At 33.7% G+C, this 21,455-nt stretch overlaps 1 protein-coding gene across 3 annotated transcripts in view; it reads left to right on the plus strand.

Annotated features, from left to right (window-relative positions):
- Positions 1-21,455, plus strand: part of LOC135134899 (probetacellulin-like) — a 194,352-nt gene that overhangs the window by 117,528 nt on the left and 55,369 nt on the right. For all 3 annotated transcript variants that reach the window (XM_064063780.1, XM_064063781.1, XM_064063779.1), the window contains 2 exons: positions 327-461; positions 16,500-16,595. In XM_064063780.1, the coding sequence (XP_063919850.1) occupies positions 338-461; positions 16,500-16,595 (220 nt within the window). In that variant the 5' untranslated portion in view covers positions 327-337. The remainder of the gene's footprint in view (positions 1-326; positions 462-16,499; positions 16,596-21,455) is intronic.

The following is a 21,455-nucleotide window of genomic DNA, read 5'->3' on the forward strand; positions in this document are numbered from 1 at the left end:
ACTTATCAACGTATCGAATTTCGATTATAAATGTACTCGTTAGGATAATTACCTCAATATCATTACTTCTTCCGCCTTTTTATTGCATACTCGCTAATTTCCGTCGTTCGGTTTGATATCCTTTGACCATTAAGCTGAGTTATACTTTATCGATCTACTAAATCGTACAGTTACAATAATTACAGCTTCTACGAAATTCTTATTGAAAGCTTTAAAATAACGAAGTTCACGAGTAACAATCCAATTATTATTAATCACGATGCGAGCAATTAAGCACCGTAACTGCCGTGGAAATGAAGTGGGCTTTAATTTTTGTTTGTTTTCAGTGGCGCACGTGATGTGGCCGGCATGGGGCCATCCCGCCGAGGCGGCGGCGGCGGCGAGCCCCCTGCCTCTCGTCCTCCGGTGCCTGGCGCAAGCACTCGCCACCGGCTTCCACCGCTTCCTAGCAAGATTTTCAGGTCAGTAACCTTTTCCCCCCGATATGCTTTTATCAAGATAAAACACAAAAAATATCCACTAAATCTTGACTTTTTATTGTATTATCGGCGCTCCACTCAGTTAAACTCGTGACAGTTTTATGGTAATTTTTTTTTTAAGTTTAGTTTCATTCAGACTGATGTCTTTAAGGGCAAAGGATAACATTTTGCCTTTGTTGTCATTATTAGAATGTTTTTATTTTTTTTTATTTATTACTCCTATTAATTAATTAATTTTAATGGCGTTTCACAAGTCGTAGCATACGAAATGCAGGTTTCCCACTCCTGTCGGTTTGTCAGCAAAGTTAAAAGGATTTCAAAGATTATTTAGAACTTTTAAGTGGACTTTATGATTGTAATGTTGTGCAACAGTTTCTTCTAAAAAATAAGTTCATATCTTACATAATAATTAATGCTACAATATAATTTATTTATTTATTCCCTCTGGAAAATTGACGCCATAAAAAATTACGAAATATGTCGTTATTTTTAGTTTTTTTTTTTTTGCTAGAATTATTTCAGAGCTACTTATCTCAAAAAATAAGAGTATGGAATATGAAATAAGGTTGATACACTGAAAATGGTTCATGTAATTTCCTATAAAAGAGGCATATTTATGTTAATACACTTTCATAGTTTCTATTCATGTCTGAGATATTGCACTGACCGGAAATTCGGCATTAAAGGATTTGTAAAATAAGCAGTTTATCTGTAAAAACAAAAGCGAATAAAACTCATTGAAGTTCCGAAAAAAAGTGTTTGATCATCGTGACTTCCGGCGAGCATATTATATTGAAGAATACCAACTTCCGTTATTTATACATTACGGAAAGGTGACGTGTGTTCATTGAACAATTAATCGATTGTTTTTCTTGATAATTTCGCTTATTCATAGTGTAATTTTTGTGAAACTTTCTAATTCGCATTTGTTTCGTGGAGTTTATTTATCATGTTAAATTCCAACTTTCTTATTTCGTATTGGGTTTTTTAATTACAATGATAAACCTGTATGTTTACCTAAAACAAAAACGTGTATTTTGTTAAGGAAATTCCCTGCCAATCATGAAACTAGGGGGTCATTTGACTAGTTCAAATGTCTTTTATATTTACTGTAGTGCTGCAAGGAGCATGAATGATTTATTAAAATTTTTAAAATTATATATATATAATTATATATCTTGTCATTAACTGACGTAAAGTGAAGCCTGTAATTTTTGAATTAATGTCATCATTAACTTTTCGCAAGAAATAACGTAGTTGGACTACGGATGCTAAAGACTTAAATTAGAATAACAGATCAGAACTGTAACGTTTGTGCAGAATTAATTATCATGCTTTAAGTTAATGAAACGTCAGTTTAAGGAAAGAAATCTGCTTTAGTTTTGCACGATCATATTTTTTTTAATTACGGCTTTTTCTTAGTAATTTACAATTCTTACGTTTTCTGTCGTTTACAAGGAAGTCTGATTTTTTTTATAGTGATGTGTCTTACTTTAAAAAACCACTGCGATCGCAACCACTATCCTGTAAATCAGTAGTTCCCACCGCTTTTTAATACGAGTCAATAAAACCAGCAACAGCACATTATTTGCGACTTTTAAAAATGTTAAAGAAGTTATATAATCAAGATTGTACGACATATTTAATGTGTATTAAAAGACATGATAAGTATTGATATGGATAAAAATAAACGTAGACCGCTAGAATTTTTCTAACGGCTTGATTTTATACTGTTCAACTTTCCATTCAATTTGGATTTTACCACATGTATTAGTGCTCCATGCATAAAGTGCACACGGATATGTTGATACCCATCCTAATCGATTGCCGATGTTCATCTTTGAAGCAATATTGTGTCCCTCGAGGTATTTTAACGAGAATTTTCATCTCTTGATGAGTTTTTAGCCTCCGAATAACATACTTCTTAGTGGACGTGTGTTGGGAATGTCGGAAGGGATCAGCAATCTTCTTGGTTGAGAGCACGCGTGAGTGGCGCCGCCCACGCACTTGAATCCGCAATTGGACACTTCCTTTCCGAATTACCACGTTCGTCGGCACACTTACGGACCACCACCTGATTATACGGCTATTTGCTTGTAATGTCTTAAACACTCGAGTGTTGACAACGGTGGAAACCGTCAATTTGCGAATTGTCCGAGTTAATTCAACCAACTATTCGTGCACTATGTTTGGTCGTTCGGAGCAAGTAAAAGATAGCTTCCGACGGGAATTATTTAATTTGACCAGGAATGCGACAAAGTTTTTGTCGTCATTTTAATTTTAAATAGGGATGTGTGAATTGCCACAACACGAACTATATTACACAATATTATGTCTACTGATAGATTTAGATTCAATCATTTTTTATTTTTAGATCGTGAGACATAAGAAATAAATCAAATTTTTTATTGGTTTTGGGTGCGTGTGGTAGAATAATGTAGAGTTCTGATGTATAATCCAGACGCCGGTCAGTTGTACTTTTTGCTACTTTGGAACCAGAGGCAGTTCGAAAAGGTTTTTGCGAGATCTTAATTCTCAAGTTTGGCTGATCCGAAAATCCTAAAATCAGTTATTTATAAACCATCGGTAGGTCAACTAAACGTTACGTTCATGGAAGGTATGTAGTTCAGTTTCTGTGGTTATTTCCATAGCGGTTATTGATTAACTCTGGTTTACATAAATCCACCCTAACTGTAAGTAAATGGATAATCTGTGTGATTACGTGGGCGTAATACCAGAACAGTCAACGACATTATGTCTACTAACTATTCGTCGAGTTCTTTTATTGTTTCGTTGCGTTAGTTTATGTATTTTCGAATTTGTTATTTTTCATTGTTGCCACTTTGCTACAGATGTACTTTAACCTGTTTAAAAAAATAACTATTATTGGAAGTTCAACAACCGATGTGTTTGACCGTAAATCGGAGCTATTATTTTTCTGTGTTTGCGTAACTTTATTTGCCATTTGTTATGAAGAGTGTGTACTCTTCCTGTAATATCCTCATTTCTATAATTTAATAAAAATTCAAAAACGGGACTTTGTTGGTTAGAAAATAAATTGAATACTAATGAATTCATTTTATAGTTTTGTCTTTCAAACATTTTGTGTGCCATCGACGATACCCTAAAATATCTCCGTTTAATACTAATTTCATTTATACCGTGCATTCTTAAATTTTTTGTGACGTTGAATAATAAATTAGTAATAATTTACATTCAATGAGAGACCTAACATATTGTGGATTAATTTATTTTATGTTTTAAATTAGAAAGCCATTCATCATTACCATCCGCTGTGAAAGAAGATTTATGCAAGTAGTGTGAACTTTTACGGGAAGTTAATCTATATCAGGACGTTAATCTATAATAAATACATTAAAAATGTTAAACTATGTATATCCTGATTAGGGGTATGATTTTTAAACATTGACTACCAGTGGCGTCCGTCACACCGATATGAAGGAACCTGCACTGATTTAACTGGAAATCCCAGTGTTTAACATCGATGTAAAATTTAAGATATTTATTAAAAATATTTAGTTGAAGTTTAGTTGTGTCTATATTTTTTGCTGTTTGTTCTTTTTCCCTTGTTTGTCAAGTTTTTTTTTTTTCGATTAAACTAGTGGCAGCCTAATAATTACCAGTACAGATGTAACTATTTTCAAACTAAAATTAGGTAAGGAAAAAATCTAGTCTTGAAATGGTTGTTAATTTACGGGTTGCAAAATACTCATTTAGCTGGCTATTTTACGAGCAGCCGGCTCGATAATGAAGGAAACGAAATATAAAAGCGTACCCCGATCTGCATAAATAATCACAGTTTAGATCATACAAAAATTACACGTTTGAGTAAAGTGTCTTCCTCCCTCATGAAATTACCATCCGTTTTTATCAGAAAGTAGTAGCAATAAACTCCATTTAAAAGACGTGAGTGAAACCGTTACATCGTAAAATACTTGTAATTTTACAATCAAATTCGGCTCTCAAGAATCTGATATGGTTAAGATTTCCCTCATTACAATAAATACGCCGTGAAATGAATTAATATTACGGCTAAATACAATAACTGCCATGAAAGTGGTATTTGTTCGATTTGTACCTATTTTACGTTTACTATATTTCACTTGAATACAAAAAGTTTTTAATCTTCTCAGTGAAACGTTATATTCACATTTCATTTCTAACCGAACTTTACACTTGGATTCGGTCAGTAGGTAAACGGAACGAGTCGAAGGAACTATTGTTGAATTAAAACAACAAACTTGCAAATTAAAACATCCAACATGAGTTTTAGGAAACATAAAACTGCAACGAAGCAGTGCCGTTTAATCTGATTTTCATCGTGCTAATTGGTAGGTAATTTTGGTTAAAACGATTTTCATGTAAATGAACTGCAGACTTCTAGGTTATAAAATATTTGGGTTTTTTTTCTCAGGGTTCAATAAAGTTTTTCGAATTTAAAATTTCAGTGAACGTTTTAGAAAGAAATATATTTAACGAAATATTTTTATTGCGTTTGGTTAAAGTCTGCACAAATTATTGTAACCTTGTTCTCCTATTACTGAAAATAGGAACGTAGGCAGATTAGGACCACTGCGTGATAGTTTATACCGATATTAGGGTCGTAATGGTTGAATACAAGTGCTGCACACTGAAAAAACGGCTTCAATTAGATGGAAAGTTGCTTAAACATATTTAATTGTGGATGTAATAAAGTAATAGATCTGTTACGATTACCCTACAACTAGTTTTGCGTAATTTACGGCAACTAATTTAGAATAAACGCTTTTGCGATTTTGAAAGACGTTTTAACTGCTGGTCATTGTTTCCAAACCAGACAGTTGCGTGTTAAGCAGCGTCTGTCTGATTTGCGAAATGTTGAGTCCTAAAATAGACGCAGTTAAATAGATTTTTGTTAAATCGGCAGAGTATGGTGGTCATTTATCTAATGTCCATCATGGTCTGGAATGCTTGAAAGATGACCTAACGATTGTGTAAACAAATAGCCCATTATGTTGTCAACTAGAGATTGGACGCGAAAAAGGAAAATGGTGAGATTTTATTTTAAGAAATGCCGTCACATATATACACACACATCAACGTTGAGCAATGGCGGACGCCATTCTGTACAAGTTGGCATTGACATTAAATTATTTTACCTACAGATTCACTGCCTACATGGCCGGTATTACATGAATGACATTGTTAGAACTGATAATTATTACGTCAAATGGTTATTTCGTAATAACCTTCGGGGAGTTCTGCCCTTTTATTAAATCGACCGTTGTTACTCTTTTTAGTTTGCTAATCACAAGATACGATCAAATTCGGAAGTTTTGTAACTATTTTATCGTTTCATTTTATTGCTGATTTGATTGATAGTAAAAGTCACGAAATGCCCCCAATTACCTTATATAATGCTTCAAGACTAAATAATTCAAAAACGGTAGGAGTTTCGTGTAGGCAATTGCAATAATACCGGTCTTTTACAAAGCGGTGAGTGAAATGTACATTTTACAATAAAAGACAAAGTCACTGTTTAATTTTCAAATGGCAAAACAGGAACCGTTTTGAATACCTCAAATAAAATCAACACTGGCAATGTTGTAGTGTATGTGACAAACCTTCAAAAAATATTTCTTCTTTGCTAGTTTTCCGAACGACTCATTATTTATGCAAATGCCGCTACGTAATAAATTAAAAGTAAGCCAACTTTGAAGAACAACTTTCTTCAAATTTTTTTCTTAATCACCGTTAGACAAAGTAAAAGTACGTATCTGCGTGAGTGATAAGGAACCTGTCTCTGGAGTTTCTTTTTCACACTCGTATCTCCGTTCTTGAATTTTTAAAATGTAAGTTCATGCGAAATACCATGCGTAATCTATGCCGCTGAATAATCAGAACGTCACAGAGTAGTACAGGAGAAAGCGGTTTGCGAAGACGATTCGCGAGGATTGCGTTATGTTTTACACGGTAGTGGGTGGTCCACGTCTAGAGCTCTCGGCAAGGACGTGTACGTGAGAAATCCACAAGCTAAATACAGTCAACTTCTTCAGGCGGACGTTTGCAGATGTTCGTCGAGAGTAATTCTGCTTCTGTACATATTTTATCAATATTTTTCGTGTGATAAAAGCTGGTTTTATTGCCGAGATTTGCACACGTTTAAATTTTGTTTGACTCGACTGTGTTGGCAGCAGTTGGCGAGCGATGTCCTCAAGCTTTTAATTTTACTTGAAAGTTTAGATCGTTATGGAAATACATTTGATTGGACAGGATTATTTGTTTCGAATTGTAGAATTATTAGTAATTAATATTGAAAACTTGTTAAGAAATAATTTTTGTGGGGTTATTGCCAATTGTTTGCGTTATTATTTTAGTACCAATCTATTTAAAAGTACGATCAAGCGAGTAAACAACTGGATAAGAGTATGTCAGAATGACAATTATATGCTTACATAAAGAAGTCTTATAGTAGGAAGTTTTAAAATGGTGTAAAAAAAATAGTAAGTTTCTTACGTCATAAACTCTATCGAGAGGCTCTCATAATTATAATGTTAAAAATGTTTTCGGTGACATAGAACGTCGAAGTTATAGCTTATGTGTTATCTCAGTTTTGTTTATTTGAAATTATTGGTTACTTTGAACCCATCATATTTCTTTTGCACTCTTTGATGCTGTTGAAATATCAGACTTTATACAACATAGTTGCATAAAATGTAAAATTGCACACAAATGAAAACTGCTGTCAGTTTAATTGTAACACAAACAAGATCGATAGAATCACTGTAAGGATTACTTACTTGAAAAAATGTTACAATTATGTGTTTATATTATGTAAATATGCACAGACAATTTTATTTTTATTCTATTAGGAATGTATATAATTTCTTAAAATTTGCACTGCTCATTTTTAAGAATTAAATGAAGATAGTATGTTGGTGCACTTACAAAAATCATTTTCAATGACCAGATATTTCAAATGGGTATAGAACCTGCGAATACTAAAGCTTGGTTTCTTCCGGAATGTTGATTGATGGAAAGAAATAAACCGTGGTCTTTGCATGGCCAGGGTGCTTACGTGCCATACACAAAAAGGGGAGTTTAGTGCTATTCAGTCCTCAACATTCCATTAGAATTATTTCTCAATAGGACTTACAGTTGTGGAAAGGAAAAATATTTCACAAAACTGTAAACTAGTATTTCCAGTTATTTGTAACGGAGATAAGTTAAAATACAACAACAGATTTTGACGTTAGAGTGTTGGTTGTCAAATTAAGATGAAAGATCTGATATTTTTTTCTTATCATAAAGCGTGCAGAATTGCATATGTCAGATAAATATACATCGACAATAAAATGAAAACTTTTTATTGTCACTGGAAGTTTTATTTTTGCATTAGGTTCTTCAGAGAACTCATTGAACACAATTTTTCAAAATTTAATCGATACCACAAATTTTAAGTCAATTATTTTGAAAATACGTCCTCGTTTTAAAATTACTGGCTTTTCTGTTGTAGTGCGATCCAAAATTATCATTTAAAAGAGAGTAATAGTAATGTGCAAGCATTGAAACCTTCCATCCTCCTTGGTAACGTTTTTCAATCAAGATACTGTTCTATGTTCATCGACAACTACCAGTGCCCCTATTTCCTGGAAAACAACGTTATGGGAATGTAGGAAATGTATCTTTAAAGGCACCTTGTATTCCACCTCCAGGTGCTTAAAAAGTTTTACGTTGAAAGGGATGCCTTCTTCATTTTTACTTCCGAGTATAAACTAAGGAAGTACTAGAATAGGGTTCATTAGGCAAATGTTTACTTTAATGTTTTCTCGACGTTGCATGACCCTTAGAGCATAAAACAGTAAGACTTCCGTTTCCTTCTCTCTGGTTGTCATGTGTTGTCGTGGAATTTCATTGCACATATACCTACACATATTTCACTACACAGATAATCTCCGAAAGTATCGATTTAAGTAACTTGGCACAGTTTTTTATAAAAAAAAATATATGTATATAAACTTGTAATGAATTTAGCACGTAATTCACAATTTCACAACATAAGCTGAATATGAGTTGTTAGTGGTCGAACTTGGAAAGCTAGGTTATGTTATCTCAACAAGAATTAGACCCTCGTTAGATTTAAAGTGACTTGAATTTACAACAATTGCTGGAAGCGTTGGGCCCCAGCTTCGATACATAAATTGACTCCGGTTTCATATTCTCAGATAGTCTAGTAAGAACTTCCGGCGAAACACTTTCACATTCTTGTATGATTCTCACTTCAAAGTCTTCGATTGTATCACTGACTGTTTAAAATTGTGTTTTTCAAATTTGGGAACAAGAAATAATTTAAAGGTGTTAGATGATCGAGGTGAGTAGATGTGATTTGTCTTTCTGGGGGGGCTTCAAATTTGTTTGACCTGTATGAGCTGTTGCGCCGTCATGCTGAAAATATGTATTTTGCGATTCTTCAGGATCAAGCTGATCAATCAATTTTTGTGTTCTGATATGTCGCAGCTGTAAGTGACTCCTCGAAGATTGGCCCAAATCGTTTTCAAGAAATGGCACCCCAAACTCCCAATTTTTTGTGGGTGTTTTGACATTTTTTCAAAATAACGAGAATTTTCTGCACTTGACATATCCTCATATTTTTCAAGTCTACATACCTTGATAGATGAAACCAGGCTTCATCATTAAAAAATATTATATCAAGAAGACCATTGTTCATTGTTTAATTAGGTAAACCAGTTACAAAAATCATTCTCTTGTCATAATCATCATTAAGTTTTCGAAACATCTAGATAACATCAGGTACTTTTACACATTTTCACAAGTTGAATACGAATTCAACCCTTTTAAAGATATATAGGGATTACCATCCACAACCTGTCGGATATTTCTGGAGTTCATTTTATTAATGTGCGAGTTCCTGATTTCCTCTCAATGCTCCGAGTACCACGACATAATGTTATCACATAACTGAGTATTCTTAAGAAATTGACTTCAAGAACAGCAACACCAGGGAATTTGACACACAATTTCTGAAAACAAGGTCGTACTTCCTACACCCATGCACCAATCACTTATTGGTCGTTACGGAAGTAAGACCCGAGCATGAATTTCTTACGAACATTTTTCTCCAGATGGAAATTGTGTTTCTGTGCCAAAACACACCTGAATCGGTTTTATTCACTCTCAAATAAAGATGTAGCCTCAAAGAAGGCTGATTTTTGTCGAAAATTGGAAAAAAAAATGAGCGAAACGAATTTGCGAAAATGAAAACAAAGTCAATTTTCGTTGTTAAGCTCCGAGATTATAAGCAACCCCCCACAACACAAGTTGTATGTTCTAAGAAACGACCGACATAAAATGGTGGCCGGGAAAACGAGATCACTAATAAAAAAAATCACACGGTATTATCTACATTTTTTAACTCACATGGGTTATTTTTAAATAAAATTTTTCGAAGAAGAGACAGATTTTTTAAATACAATGAAAGTTTTTCTGATTTCGAATTCAGTTTAAAATAAACATAACAAAGCAAAACCATAGAATTAGCACAGACACGCGACATCGTGAAGCTTATGGTTCAGAGTAAAAAATTGACTAGATGTGTCTAAATAAGAAACGTAAACTTTTCAATCTTTCAAAACAGTAGTTCTACCCACTGTCAAAGTGAAATAGATGTTTTGGTAGGTGATACCAAAACAATTGTTACTTTGTTAAAACAACCCACTGTGGCATATAAATCCAACAGGCATTCAGATATCAGTGTATTTTTAGTGTCATTTGTAACTAACAATGTTTATTTAAAGGTTGAAACGAATTTTGTTAAATTATTTTAAAACGTATTTAATAAAACTAGCATTAATTAAGTTTTGTTTAATTCACGCCGTGCAAATGTAGAACTTAGATACTTAAATTTCATATTTTTACAAAATAAGTCGTAAAGTTACAAGGTACTGAGTTCTTATTTAAGAACACTAACATTAAGGTAATTGTACTTACTCGAATTAATAATGGTCTAGCACTTGTCTTTGTCCACTTGCCCATTTCCTGACAGAACCTTTGTGGATGGTTTAATTTTTACGAAAGTCCGTATCTTACAAAGTTCAATATTTGTTACTTTCGGATCATTCGGCCGAACAACGGTAGTATAATTGCACCTTTAGAATTCTTAAAAAATAAAAAAATAATTCTGCGCAAGCGAGTAAAAAATTCACCGTACCTTTAAAATAAAGTGAATGTGCACCATCACCGGATCTTCAGCATTCTTACGTGTATTTTTGTTTTTAAAAAACAAACATAAAATTAATTAAACTGTGCTAAATTCTTCATATCCATTATACAACAATTATTATATATTATCACACGAGTACGTTGTGGCCCCGAGACTCCAGAATCACAACGGCAACGACTGGAATGTGTGAACTGGACTTGTAATGCAAATCAATTTCCTTTATATTCTATCAGTGGGATTTTTCGCGCCCGAGTATGCAAATTTCTGGATGCCAATCTTATTATTTACCACTCTCTAAACTAACATTTTATTTTTACATATGTTGTTACCAACCAAGATATGTGGGAGCAAGTACCAACAGTGTTCATAAAATTGCGTAGCAGAAATGAAATAAAAAGAAAGTCTACTTTCAAAGAGTACATCTTTCAATGTGTTCTCGTTTACTGGCTTATAAGTTATGAAAAATCAACGAAGAGCGAACGGTTTGATTTTCCATTTTCGCTTTTTTTATCAGAGAGCAGCAACAGGTGTCCAAACGAACCAAATAAGCGAAGTAGCACTTTTTGAATTATGAATCATAAGCGGCGGTTTGGAATCCCTCCAGACGTTGCAGCAGCAACGCGTGCGATTAAAAATAGTTTCATACTTTTCGTTCGTACCAACGTTGGTGCGACTAAGTATAAAATTAATATCACAAAAAGGAGCTTTTATGAGCGCTTTTAAAAAGTTTTTTCTTCGGCGAGTTTACGGTGTCGTAAATTTTTTTAAGAGACCATTTATTTTTTATTGTATTTTTTAATAACTGCTCATACTCAAACGTTTTCATTATCAATTATCACGTAATCGTGGTTGGGCGAGTGTGTTATCGAAAATCTATCTAACATAAAAAGAATTCGACAATTATGCGATTTAATCGTGTCGGTTCTGAGCATATCTACTTTCCGCAGGGAACGCATTCAAACCTCACCTTTAATTAGTGATAATTAGTCCATGTTCGTATGCTCGTGTGACGGCGTACAACAGTGTGTGATTGTGTGTATGCGTCTGAGATAAGCACAGGTGGTTTTTCGGTGGATTATTAAAAAATTGTTTCCGTGCCTTTATGCTATGTCGTTCAGCTAATTGTGGTTTTTACTTGGGCTGCTTTATAGTAATTTTCAAGGCACCACGAACGATAAGTGATATTTACGCCTAGACTAATTAAAGAATGTTTAAAATTATTTAAAGCTGAATCATGATAAGTCATGTAAGCAATATGGATATTATGTGGCAAGACTAGGAAAACGTGTGAAAGGCACAACAAATATTGTTTTCAAGAATCGTAAACAGACATAAAATTTTATTTCAATTAATTCCAATAATTGCCCACCTTATCAGCTTTATTTATTATATCTAAAAACGCCACGTTTAAAAATATTCATTAAACGTGTGCACAAGACAAGCATTTTACCTTGTTTATATAATTGAACAGTTTCGAGTGACTCTGGATGATATAAAAAATTTTGCACAAATATTGCTTGTACGAATTACAGTCGTCTAGTCGATCCAAAAAGAAACATTTTATTTTCTTTGTAATAGTAGTTCTGTGGTGGTGGACGTGGAATATACCCAAGCATAGATTTCTATCATAAATAAGTAATTGGAAATAAGCTGACGTGTGTAAAGGGTAGTGGTATTTTCCGTTTCTCAGATAATGAGTTCCGTACACTATTTAATTTGTCATAAACGTTGCCTTTACTGTTGGATGATCAAGTTGTTCTTCGGAGAAACGTGACTAATTTGAGTGGAAAAGCATTGGCAGTGTGTTTCCTCGTTTTGGCAAACCGTACGGATTCGTGTTTCTGTGACGTTTGTAACTGTAACCATTATCACAGCATATCATATATCAAATCACTTGAAGTTGCGCGTTGCCGCGCTGGTAAAGCAATAATTGTTTATAAACATTGCGTGTCTGGATCCCTTTCGTTACACAAACGGGAAGATTATGTTACATTATAGAACGACAATTGGCGTGGAACACGACAGTCTACATTTTTTATCAGTTTAATTAATTACCCCAAATAGCAGATGAAATGTCAAAGTGTTACGCAATTTAATCAGCGGGTTCATTTCGGTTCGAACAAGACTAACTACACCTTTTTAGCAAATGAGAACTAAAGTAAATTGGTTTCCTTTTAATTAGAATGTAATTTCCACAGAATTGTCACTTTTATTGTGAAATACCTACCTTTGTGTTGCATTCACACTATTGTTAAATGGTTGTTAGTTCCTAGGACATGGTTGAGTCAATTTTCTTATATCGCAGAAGTCGATCGAAAGTGTCTTAAATCTTGCGATAAAAATAAATGAACTTTTTTTAAAGTAGATGACCAGACGATTTAGCAGCGCGTGGGAACAAAATCGAACTTTTGCTTATCTTATCCGACTTACTGACGCATCTTTAAACTGGTGTGAATGTTTAATTAACGGTTTAGTAGATAACTGATCGTTGCGGAATTGAAACTCCAGCAAATGTGTGGTATGTAGATTTTTAATATTTTTAACATTTGAAAAATGTATAAACTATTTTCAAACTTAAAAAAACTAAGGAGTCAATGAAGTGAAAAAAATATTAAACAGTGCCATTTTTTTTTAAATTTATTTTATTGGGAAAATATATTTTTGACCCTAGCTATTTTGTTGATATTGAATATATGTAGAGAATTTTATTCACCGCTCTTAAATGTGAGATTTGTGTGGAAATGTAAATAGCGTACCCATCCACTTATTTTTTTTCAGACGAGATGTGAAAAGCATTTTTTTGAATGGGGTAACATTGTTACTTTAATGAAATTATAATGAAAATTAATTAAGCGACAGTAGACGTTCAGGAATTATAAAGTGCATATTGTTCTCATTCATTTATTTATCATTAATTCACATTTTTGCTACTCATTGTGAAATGAATTAATTTGTGTGTTCTTCCAAGCTCTATACTCTCTTTTGCTTTTCGGCGATTCACACATACGTGTACCGTTTAAAATCAACGTAGCGCATTCTTGTCTCATTATATTTTATAATTGTTTAATTATTTTATTGTGGTAGATTTTAGGATAATGTCGTTTTTACTTAATTTAAACTTGAATTATGCTCAATTGTTTACTTTCGTAATTATATTTAAACGGCTCACTTTAACATCCCATAAATTCATTATTCTGCAAGAAAAATAATGATAAGAAACATACGTCATGATACGTTAATTTCTGAATTACTTAACGGTGAGTTTTTTAATTACAAAAAAGCGCAACTGTTCTACAGGAGTCCTGCGTTCGTAACTCGAAATCTAAGTACATTTAGTTGGCGTTTAGGATAATTTACACATCCCATTTTATCACAATAGACAGGCAACGTTACCATTTTTAAGCGATGGGAGTGTTTCAGACACAATGGGACTTCCAATATTAATTTTGAAATTTTTATTCGATGAGATCATATCGCGCACTGATCTTCAACAAAAGTCGAATAACAGATTGTTCATGTTGCTTGACTTAAACTAAACACTTGCTCAAATTTATTGTCAGAAAACAATTAAGATTTGTTGGTGAGATGTTCAGTCCGCGTGACCAAATAGTCCGGTGCCGTTTATATTCAAATGTGCGCCCACACTCCACATAACTTTGGTTCAATTTTATTTTCAACTTATAGGTATTGTGCATTTCGTATCGTTTTAAATGTGTTATATGTATCTACAATGTTTGCCTTTTTTTTCGAGAAAACAGTCTGTAAATTATGTAATAAGAGACTGGAATAGCTATTATTTTCTGTTAAGCAGTAACCACATCTGAAAGTGCTAGAGAAAGTCTGATTTTATCTACATGGATAATCTGGTTTCTGGCTCTATCGATGTGAAAAATTTTCGAATAACGTGTTACGTCTTTTATTTGTTTAACAAATTTTTGCTCTATTTGCACTGTTAAAACCGCTAATGTCGGAATTCAATTCACTTTCATTGTTCTCCATTGTGTTGATTTGCTTTTTTCCAACGTTTTAACAAAATGTAATTGTGGTGTATTTACTTGAGAAATTTGCTTTTTACTGTTAATTACAAGGATTCTTTACTTTCATAAAGAAAACGATGCGCATTTGATCGCAGCTTCTTTTCGATTTGGTGATATATGTATGATAGGATATCGTTTATTATAGCGTTCTAGTTAAAATTAATTAAGTATTTGCAACATCGTATGACTTTATATGATGTACATGTACTGATTTTTGTGTCAGCAGAAAATTTTAAGGATTACTGTAACTCGAGGAATAGAATCACCATCGTCAGACGAGCAAGTAAAATTTTGCCACTGTTTGGGTTTAGCCAAAAATTAATAATTTTGACGCAATATTTCAGTTTATCACTACTTTAGTAGAACGATAGTCTTGTTACTATTCACCACTTTAAAAGTTATGACTTTTATAACACCTTTTTAATGGCAGAAGAACATAAAAATTTTGCACACGACCAGACTCTACTTTATGTTCTCTTTTAAAATACGCTTAAACAAAAATAAGCTGTCAATTAAAAAAATGTCGCTGACGTCATAGTTTTAGACAAAAATTTTTAATATACAAGGTTGCCATTAAAAACATGTCGATGATGTTGTCACTTTGCAGGACAAACAAATTTTTAAGTTACTCCCAAAATACAGCACAGCTGAAAAAATTTTCAGTAAGTTCTTTGACATAATATTTTCTTCCACATTCTGAAAATTTTAAATTGGGGATTTTTTTCATATTAATAAAAAATGTAAGCTGCTGTAATACAGAAACAGCTTGGTTGGTAGTGGATAATCTAGCCACATTTATTTTTGTAAAATAACATCTTCCAATCCAGATCTGCTGAAAACCAGTAATTGAAGATACCCAGGTACATGAGCCATTTTGTGATTATTTTGATTGCTGTGAGTATGTATTGAAATATCCAAAATTAGGGGTGTTTCTTGTTCTCTATCTTGATTACTGTAAATGTCATGGGAACGAGACGCAGTAAGCAATAATTGAGGGTATAGTGGTGGCCTTCAAATTTTTATCACGCGACAGTTTTGTAATCGATAAGTATTATGATTCGTACAGTTTTTATGACATATTAAAGTAGTTCGCCTTCGGCGAAACTTGGTTAATTCTATTCATAAATACGGCGTCTGAAGCATTGATTAGGGTGAAATTTATTTTATTGGTCTGTATTCAATATTGGAGTTTTTTCTACGAAAACAGGGTCGTTAAAGACCGATACGCGAATGCATAAAAAGTAATGGGTCTCTCATCTGATTTGGGGCACGCCAACTTCATGAGGTTCGTTGACCCAAAAACACAATCTCGCGTCGTACATAACTAGCAAAGAAACCCTTCAAAGACTCTCGACAGAGAAATGTTAAGGTGCCGGAAAAAGCTCTGTAAAGGAAATGATACACGAAAATAGATCGCAGCGATCGAGTAAAAAGATATCATTTATTACTCACCTGTCGTTGTGGCATTAGTGTAATACTTATACCGCTTGTACGTACTTTTACTTATCGGATTACGCTGCGTTTTCTTAGGGGGTTTTGTTCATTTTTTTCCGCTACGGCCAGTGGACAGACTGATGTGTCTGCTGTGGAGATAAAAATAGACCTAGTTGCGATATTTTTGCCAGACACTACTTATCTAACGCGTTTCGCGTTCTCCATTTTTTTACGTTCTTAAAATAGTTCTAATGATTTTTTTCAGCTGCTTTTTATGAGGTTGTTAATTTTAAGCTTTTTTTGTTGCAGGTCGAAGACGATCGCTTTATCGATATAATCCGAAATATCCGCCACCTTGGGCCTTCTTAGTTTTAGTATTAGCGTCTTCTTTCGTTAGTATAGTTGGTAAGTACTGGATTATTTTTTGTACATTTGTTTTCGACCTAATTCATAAACATTGTGCAACTCTTTCGCAGTTAAAAGCATATGTGGATTAACATAATGAAAGCGTGCAAACAACTATGCAGGGAATCGGTACATGTAATACGGCAATTGTGTCATCACCTCATCACATACATACATACAGTTTATCCAAAAAAGGTGATTTTTTTCGTTACCGCTACATAGAATACCGAAATATCCTATCTAACATATTAGTGTTTATATTTTTGTGAAATATAAAAACAACAAATAATTCCATGTCACTGTGGTGTACTTGAATATTCACACGAAAATTAAAAACATACTGTATGGATAAATCTTCCGAAAAAGGCAAGATTGAGTGTTTTCAGAACTCTATCTGGTTTGTTATGTAGAAAATTAATGAGGTTTTAGCAGTTTAATGTAAGCTTTGCGTTTGGATGGTTTCACAGCCGGTCCCGCCTTGTTTTGCCTCTTTATCGTAAGTCACACATCATAATGTAACCTAGTTTTCGCTATAAAAAATGATCACTAATTTAGGACAGAAGTACATTTGTAATTTTTCCAGGACACGCTTAAAATTTAATCATTAAAATTAAATATTTGTATTAAACCCAAAACAAAAAGCATTACGTCAATAAATCGACTGGTTCAAAGTTCTTAAAAATAAAAAATCAGAGTGATCAACGAAATGAACTTGTTTACATTGTTAATTCATTTTAAAATATAGTATTGCGTGTTTTAAATCTTTCAGTGTCATTAACACCGTCGTGATTAATACGAAAGGTACATAACATTTTTAATACGTCTTAAAACTCCTGTAGGGTTTTTGGCTCACTGCATTTTTAGACCGTACAAAATAATATAGCAACAATTTGCTTTAGATATTTGTAAAAAAAAATTTAAAGAGTATAAAATTCATTAAATAATATACAGGTTTTCCAAATTTCAATAGGAAGGATGGATTTAGTTCATATATTTTGGACAGAATGCTCGTTCAAAATAATGATCTAAAATGAGACAAACAATTTTATTTTTTCTAGAACCCATTTGTCACAAAAATGCCGCATCATAATCGTGTAAGATTATGTAAGCGATTATCGTTCCAAAACCTTTTGACGTCCTTACATTTCTGAGGCGGTCCATCCCGCTAAATTTGGAACTGTCGATTCATTCACATATTCGTGTTGAAAGAGAACCAAGGAACGATGGATTCAACTAATTCCTATCTTATTGTGTCTGCTTCCCGATCCTGGCCACTTGCCAGGGTGGCGTCCCAGGCGTCACTTACTATTTATGCATTTCCGATTCGTGCCGGCGGCGTTGTTTCAGTGGCACTGTCGGTCGTTCTCTCTTCCTGTTCGTTAATTATTGTGAAAACGGATATGTTCCTCCTTCAGCTACAACAAGCAGTGTCAATACCCACCCAGTAGATAGAGCTTTACGGTTTTCGTACGGAACCTGATGTTGCTATTTTCGCTAATCCACGCGTAAGCACCTTAGGGGCACGTAATAACGTGTCGTTAACCGAGATCTCCCGTTCTAAATTTACAATTGATAATTTAGGTCTTGGCTACTTTGTGTTCTATTTCTGCGTGAAAGTGAAAGTCGAAATGGCTCGATGTCTGTTTGATGGACTTTTCTCCCCCGAGTAAAACTCGTAATAGGTTTGTTTCGATTGACCGTTTGGCAGCTCAGAGAATGCGAAAATGTACCCTGTTTCCGTCTATCAGTAGTTCCGTTGTGCAATTTTATACATTTTGGAGTTTCTCGGGATTTCGTGTTTTGCGCAGTTGCTGAATCGTTCGAAACTACGCCATGACCGAGTGTTTGCGTGGAAGAAAGGGCCGTTGGGACGCGAATGGGGCAATTTGCTTTCAAGAGAGTAGTCTTGAATGGAAACGTCGAATTAAAAGCGGTTCAAGACGGCAAACAAAACACTCGACTGGCTTTTTAATGACGAATGATTGTATTCGATCGTTCTGCTGCCATAATATGCTCCTGCAAGGAAACACAATGCTCTGGAATCCATACAAAGTAAAGTGGGTTCACAATTGCACGCGATCCGATGGTCGGTCGATATGGGAATTGTTTATTCTCTTCCATTGATGGATTTGGCGTTGTATATTGACTATTACTAACTCAGAATGCGTATTTTTGATGCGATATTTTTTTATTGTTATGCAGATGGTATGGTAAAATGGTTCAGATCGAGAAGATCCTAATCAGATTGTCTAAAATGGTGATGGAGCCAGACAATCCAACGAGATTCGTATAAATTGTCTTAAAATGGAATACTACCTAATTAATAATTACAACTTTCAAGCTTCAAACCTGGGCAATTTTGTAATTATATTCTTGTATTTACTGCATTAAAAGCACAAGCTGCATTTCATGTAATGGTATCTTTTTCGAGCCCGGAATTTTACGTCTTTGCGTGCAAATTCTTTGCAACTTTGGCATCGATGATATTTTGCTGTAATTTAGTGAAGATTAAGTTTAAACGAAAGATTACATTCGTACTTTGTTGTATGTGGTGTTTCCTTTCTTTTTGTGTTCTGCACACATTATAATGGAAATGTGAATATTTTAAAAATGAAACGGTTTAACGTGTTTGTAAATTCTAGGTTTTACGACTTCCCGAGTGTAAGCTAGAAAAGTGTTGTAGTAGAGTTCACTTGATGAATGGTAACGTCCTTTTTTTTTCAACGTTTCATAACCTGTAGCACATGAAATAGTAGGTATCCCGTTTTTGTCTGTCTATTACCTGTTGCTGATTTTATTCAGACGCGTTCGCTTGGAGACTAGTGGACCTATGACCGTGTAATTTTGGCTGTACTTTAAGACTACTGTGAAGATGGCTAAACGCTAACCAAAATTTGTTTGTGTATCCTTACCAACAATTTGATGACGTCTTCTAAAAATTTTGCAGGATAAATTATATTTAAAATGTGCAAAATATTATGCTTGATAAACGCAATGTTTTCACTCACTTGTCGAGATTTTTCGCACATTTTCAAAATTACACAACGTTCAGATATTTTTTAAAATTAATCAAATGTGTGGACTAAGCTTTTATAATTTACTTCAAAAACTGGAGGAAGAAAGTTTTGTCTAAATAATTATAAGTCACTTATCTATCTGTGGATATTCTCGCACTCGTTACCTAAATCACTTCAATTTTTACTTTTTACTTCTCAAGTTAAGGAAGCATTGTAATAGGTAGGATCTATGCGGCGACTGGCTACTTTTATATTTTCTTGAATTTTCTTGCGTCCTAGAGTATGAAAAAATAGGTCTCTCTGTTCCACCTGTCCGTGATGTATCTGTCTGTTTGTCGGACTGTCGATTTGTATTGGATCGGCAATCTCCCAAATTACCGAAACGATTGTTGTCAAACTTTATATGTAAGAAATATCGTATTTATGGTAAAAATCTAACCAAACTTTGTCAAATGATCGCCACTAACAACGTTATGACGTCACCTCAAAATGTTTCATAGTAAATGTTATTAAATTCAATAATATTTTCGTATAGATGTGGTTAATGAAACTGTTTTGATTTTTTACCTTAGATATCCAGATTTTTGTAAAAAAAAATCACAATTGTGTAACAACATTTTAAGGTATCCTAAGCATAGTAAATCGTTTATCAAAATTTATCTGTTTGTCTATGTACATATCCTCTCCCAAAAAATTGATGATGTTATCTTAAAATATGATAATACTTATTATGAGTATATACTTGTGGTTTATTGATGCATTCATATTTTTTAAAATTGTTTATACCTACAGATGACTCAAAAATTAATGAATGAGATAAATGATCGAATCAAAAACGACACAGTGCCGTTATTATTAAGATTACACTGCACTTATGTTACGGGAAAAACTCATAGGGATTATCGAAAAAAATCGCAAAATTAATACCTATTTATCATTTTTCAAAGAAGCTGTACTTCAGGCACTATGGCGTATTTGTTTGATTGTAGTTCTAGGGCGGGGGAAGGTCTCTTTAAATAACCGTGAATCAATTTTCTTAATATTCGATTTGCTCTGATTTCTGTGTGAAATTATGACATATTGATTAATTTACAGTCTTTCCCACACAAGTGGTTCTTCTATTAATGCTTTTGTTTTTTATGTTAATGAAATATGACAGTTACGTAACGTAATTTTTCAAGACTAAACGCTCACTCTGAACGTCTTGCGTTCACGTACGGCTATAAGTTACGTAGTTTTTTTGATTGGATACGATTAAGAAAGAGATTTTGCCGCCGTTTTATTTTGGGTGGTCGATTTAATGGTGTCTTTATTTTTAGCAGAACTTTTTTTGACTCATTTATCATGTACAGATTTTTCTTTTTTATACCAAGTTATTTTAGTTGTTTTTTTTGTGTCGCACTATTATGTTAGATAATTTTGACGCCAAGTTATGTCCCCGAAATCTGATTTGTCATTGATGAATAATCTCTCTTTTATGCACTGCCTTGTTTTCAATTTTTAAACGTCTTTCGTGAAAATGGGGGAAATGAGCACCTCCAAACTACAGAGCCTAATGAAGAGGCTTTGTCTTAAATATAACTTTGAAGGGAATTAATGCCGGCTAGTTAACCGAATAACGTGGACGTTCAATCGTGGTGTTTATTTAGACGTGAAGTTGAGAGGGAAAATTTCATTTATTTCTTTTTTATGTGAATTAATCCGCGTAAGAGAGATTATTTTTAAAAGAACTGTATATAAGAAAAAGCATTGTTGGTATTATTTCTGGAATGGTCGTTGCGGAAATACCTGTAATCCAGCGTAAACCGTTGTTGCATGGTCTGAGTCGATTCATAGCAATAAC

The sequence above is a fragment of the Zophobas morio genome, unplaced genomic scaffold (genome assembly GCF_036711695.1).
Source record: "Zophobas morio isolate AGI-343-1 ecotype UQ-CSIRO unplaced genomic scaffold, CSIRO_AGI_Zmor_V1 ptg000024l, whole genome shotgun sequence".
NCBI classification, from domain to species: Eukaryota; Metazoa; Arthropoda; class Insecta; order Coleoptera; family Tenebrionidae; genus Zophobas; species Zophobas morio.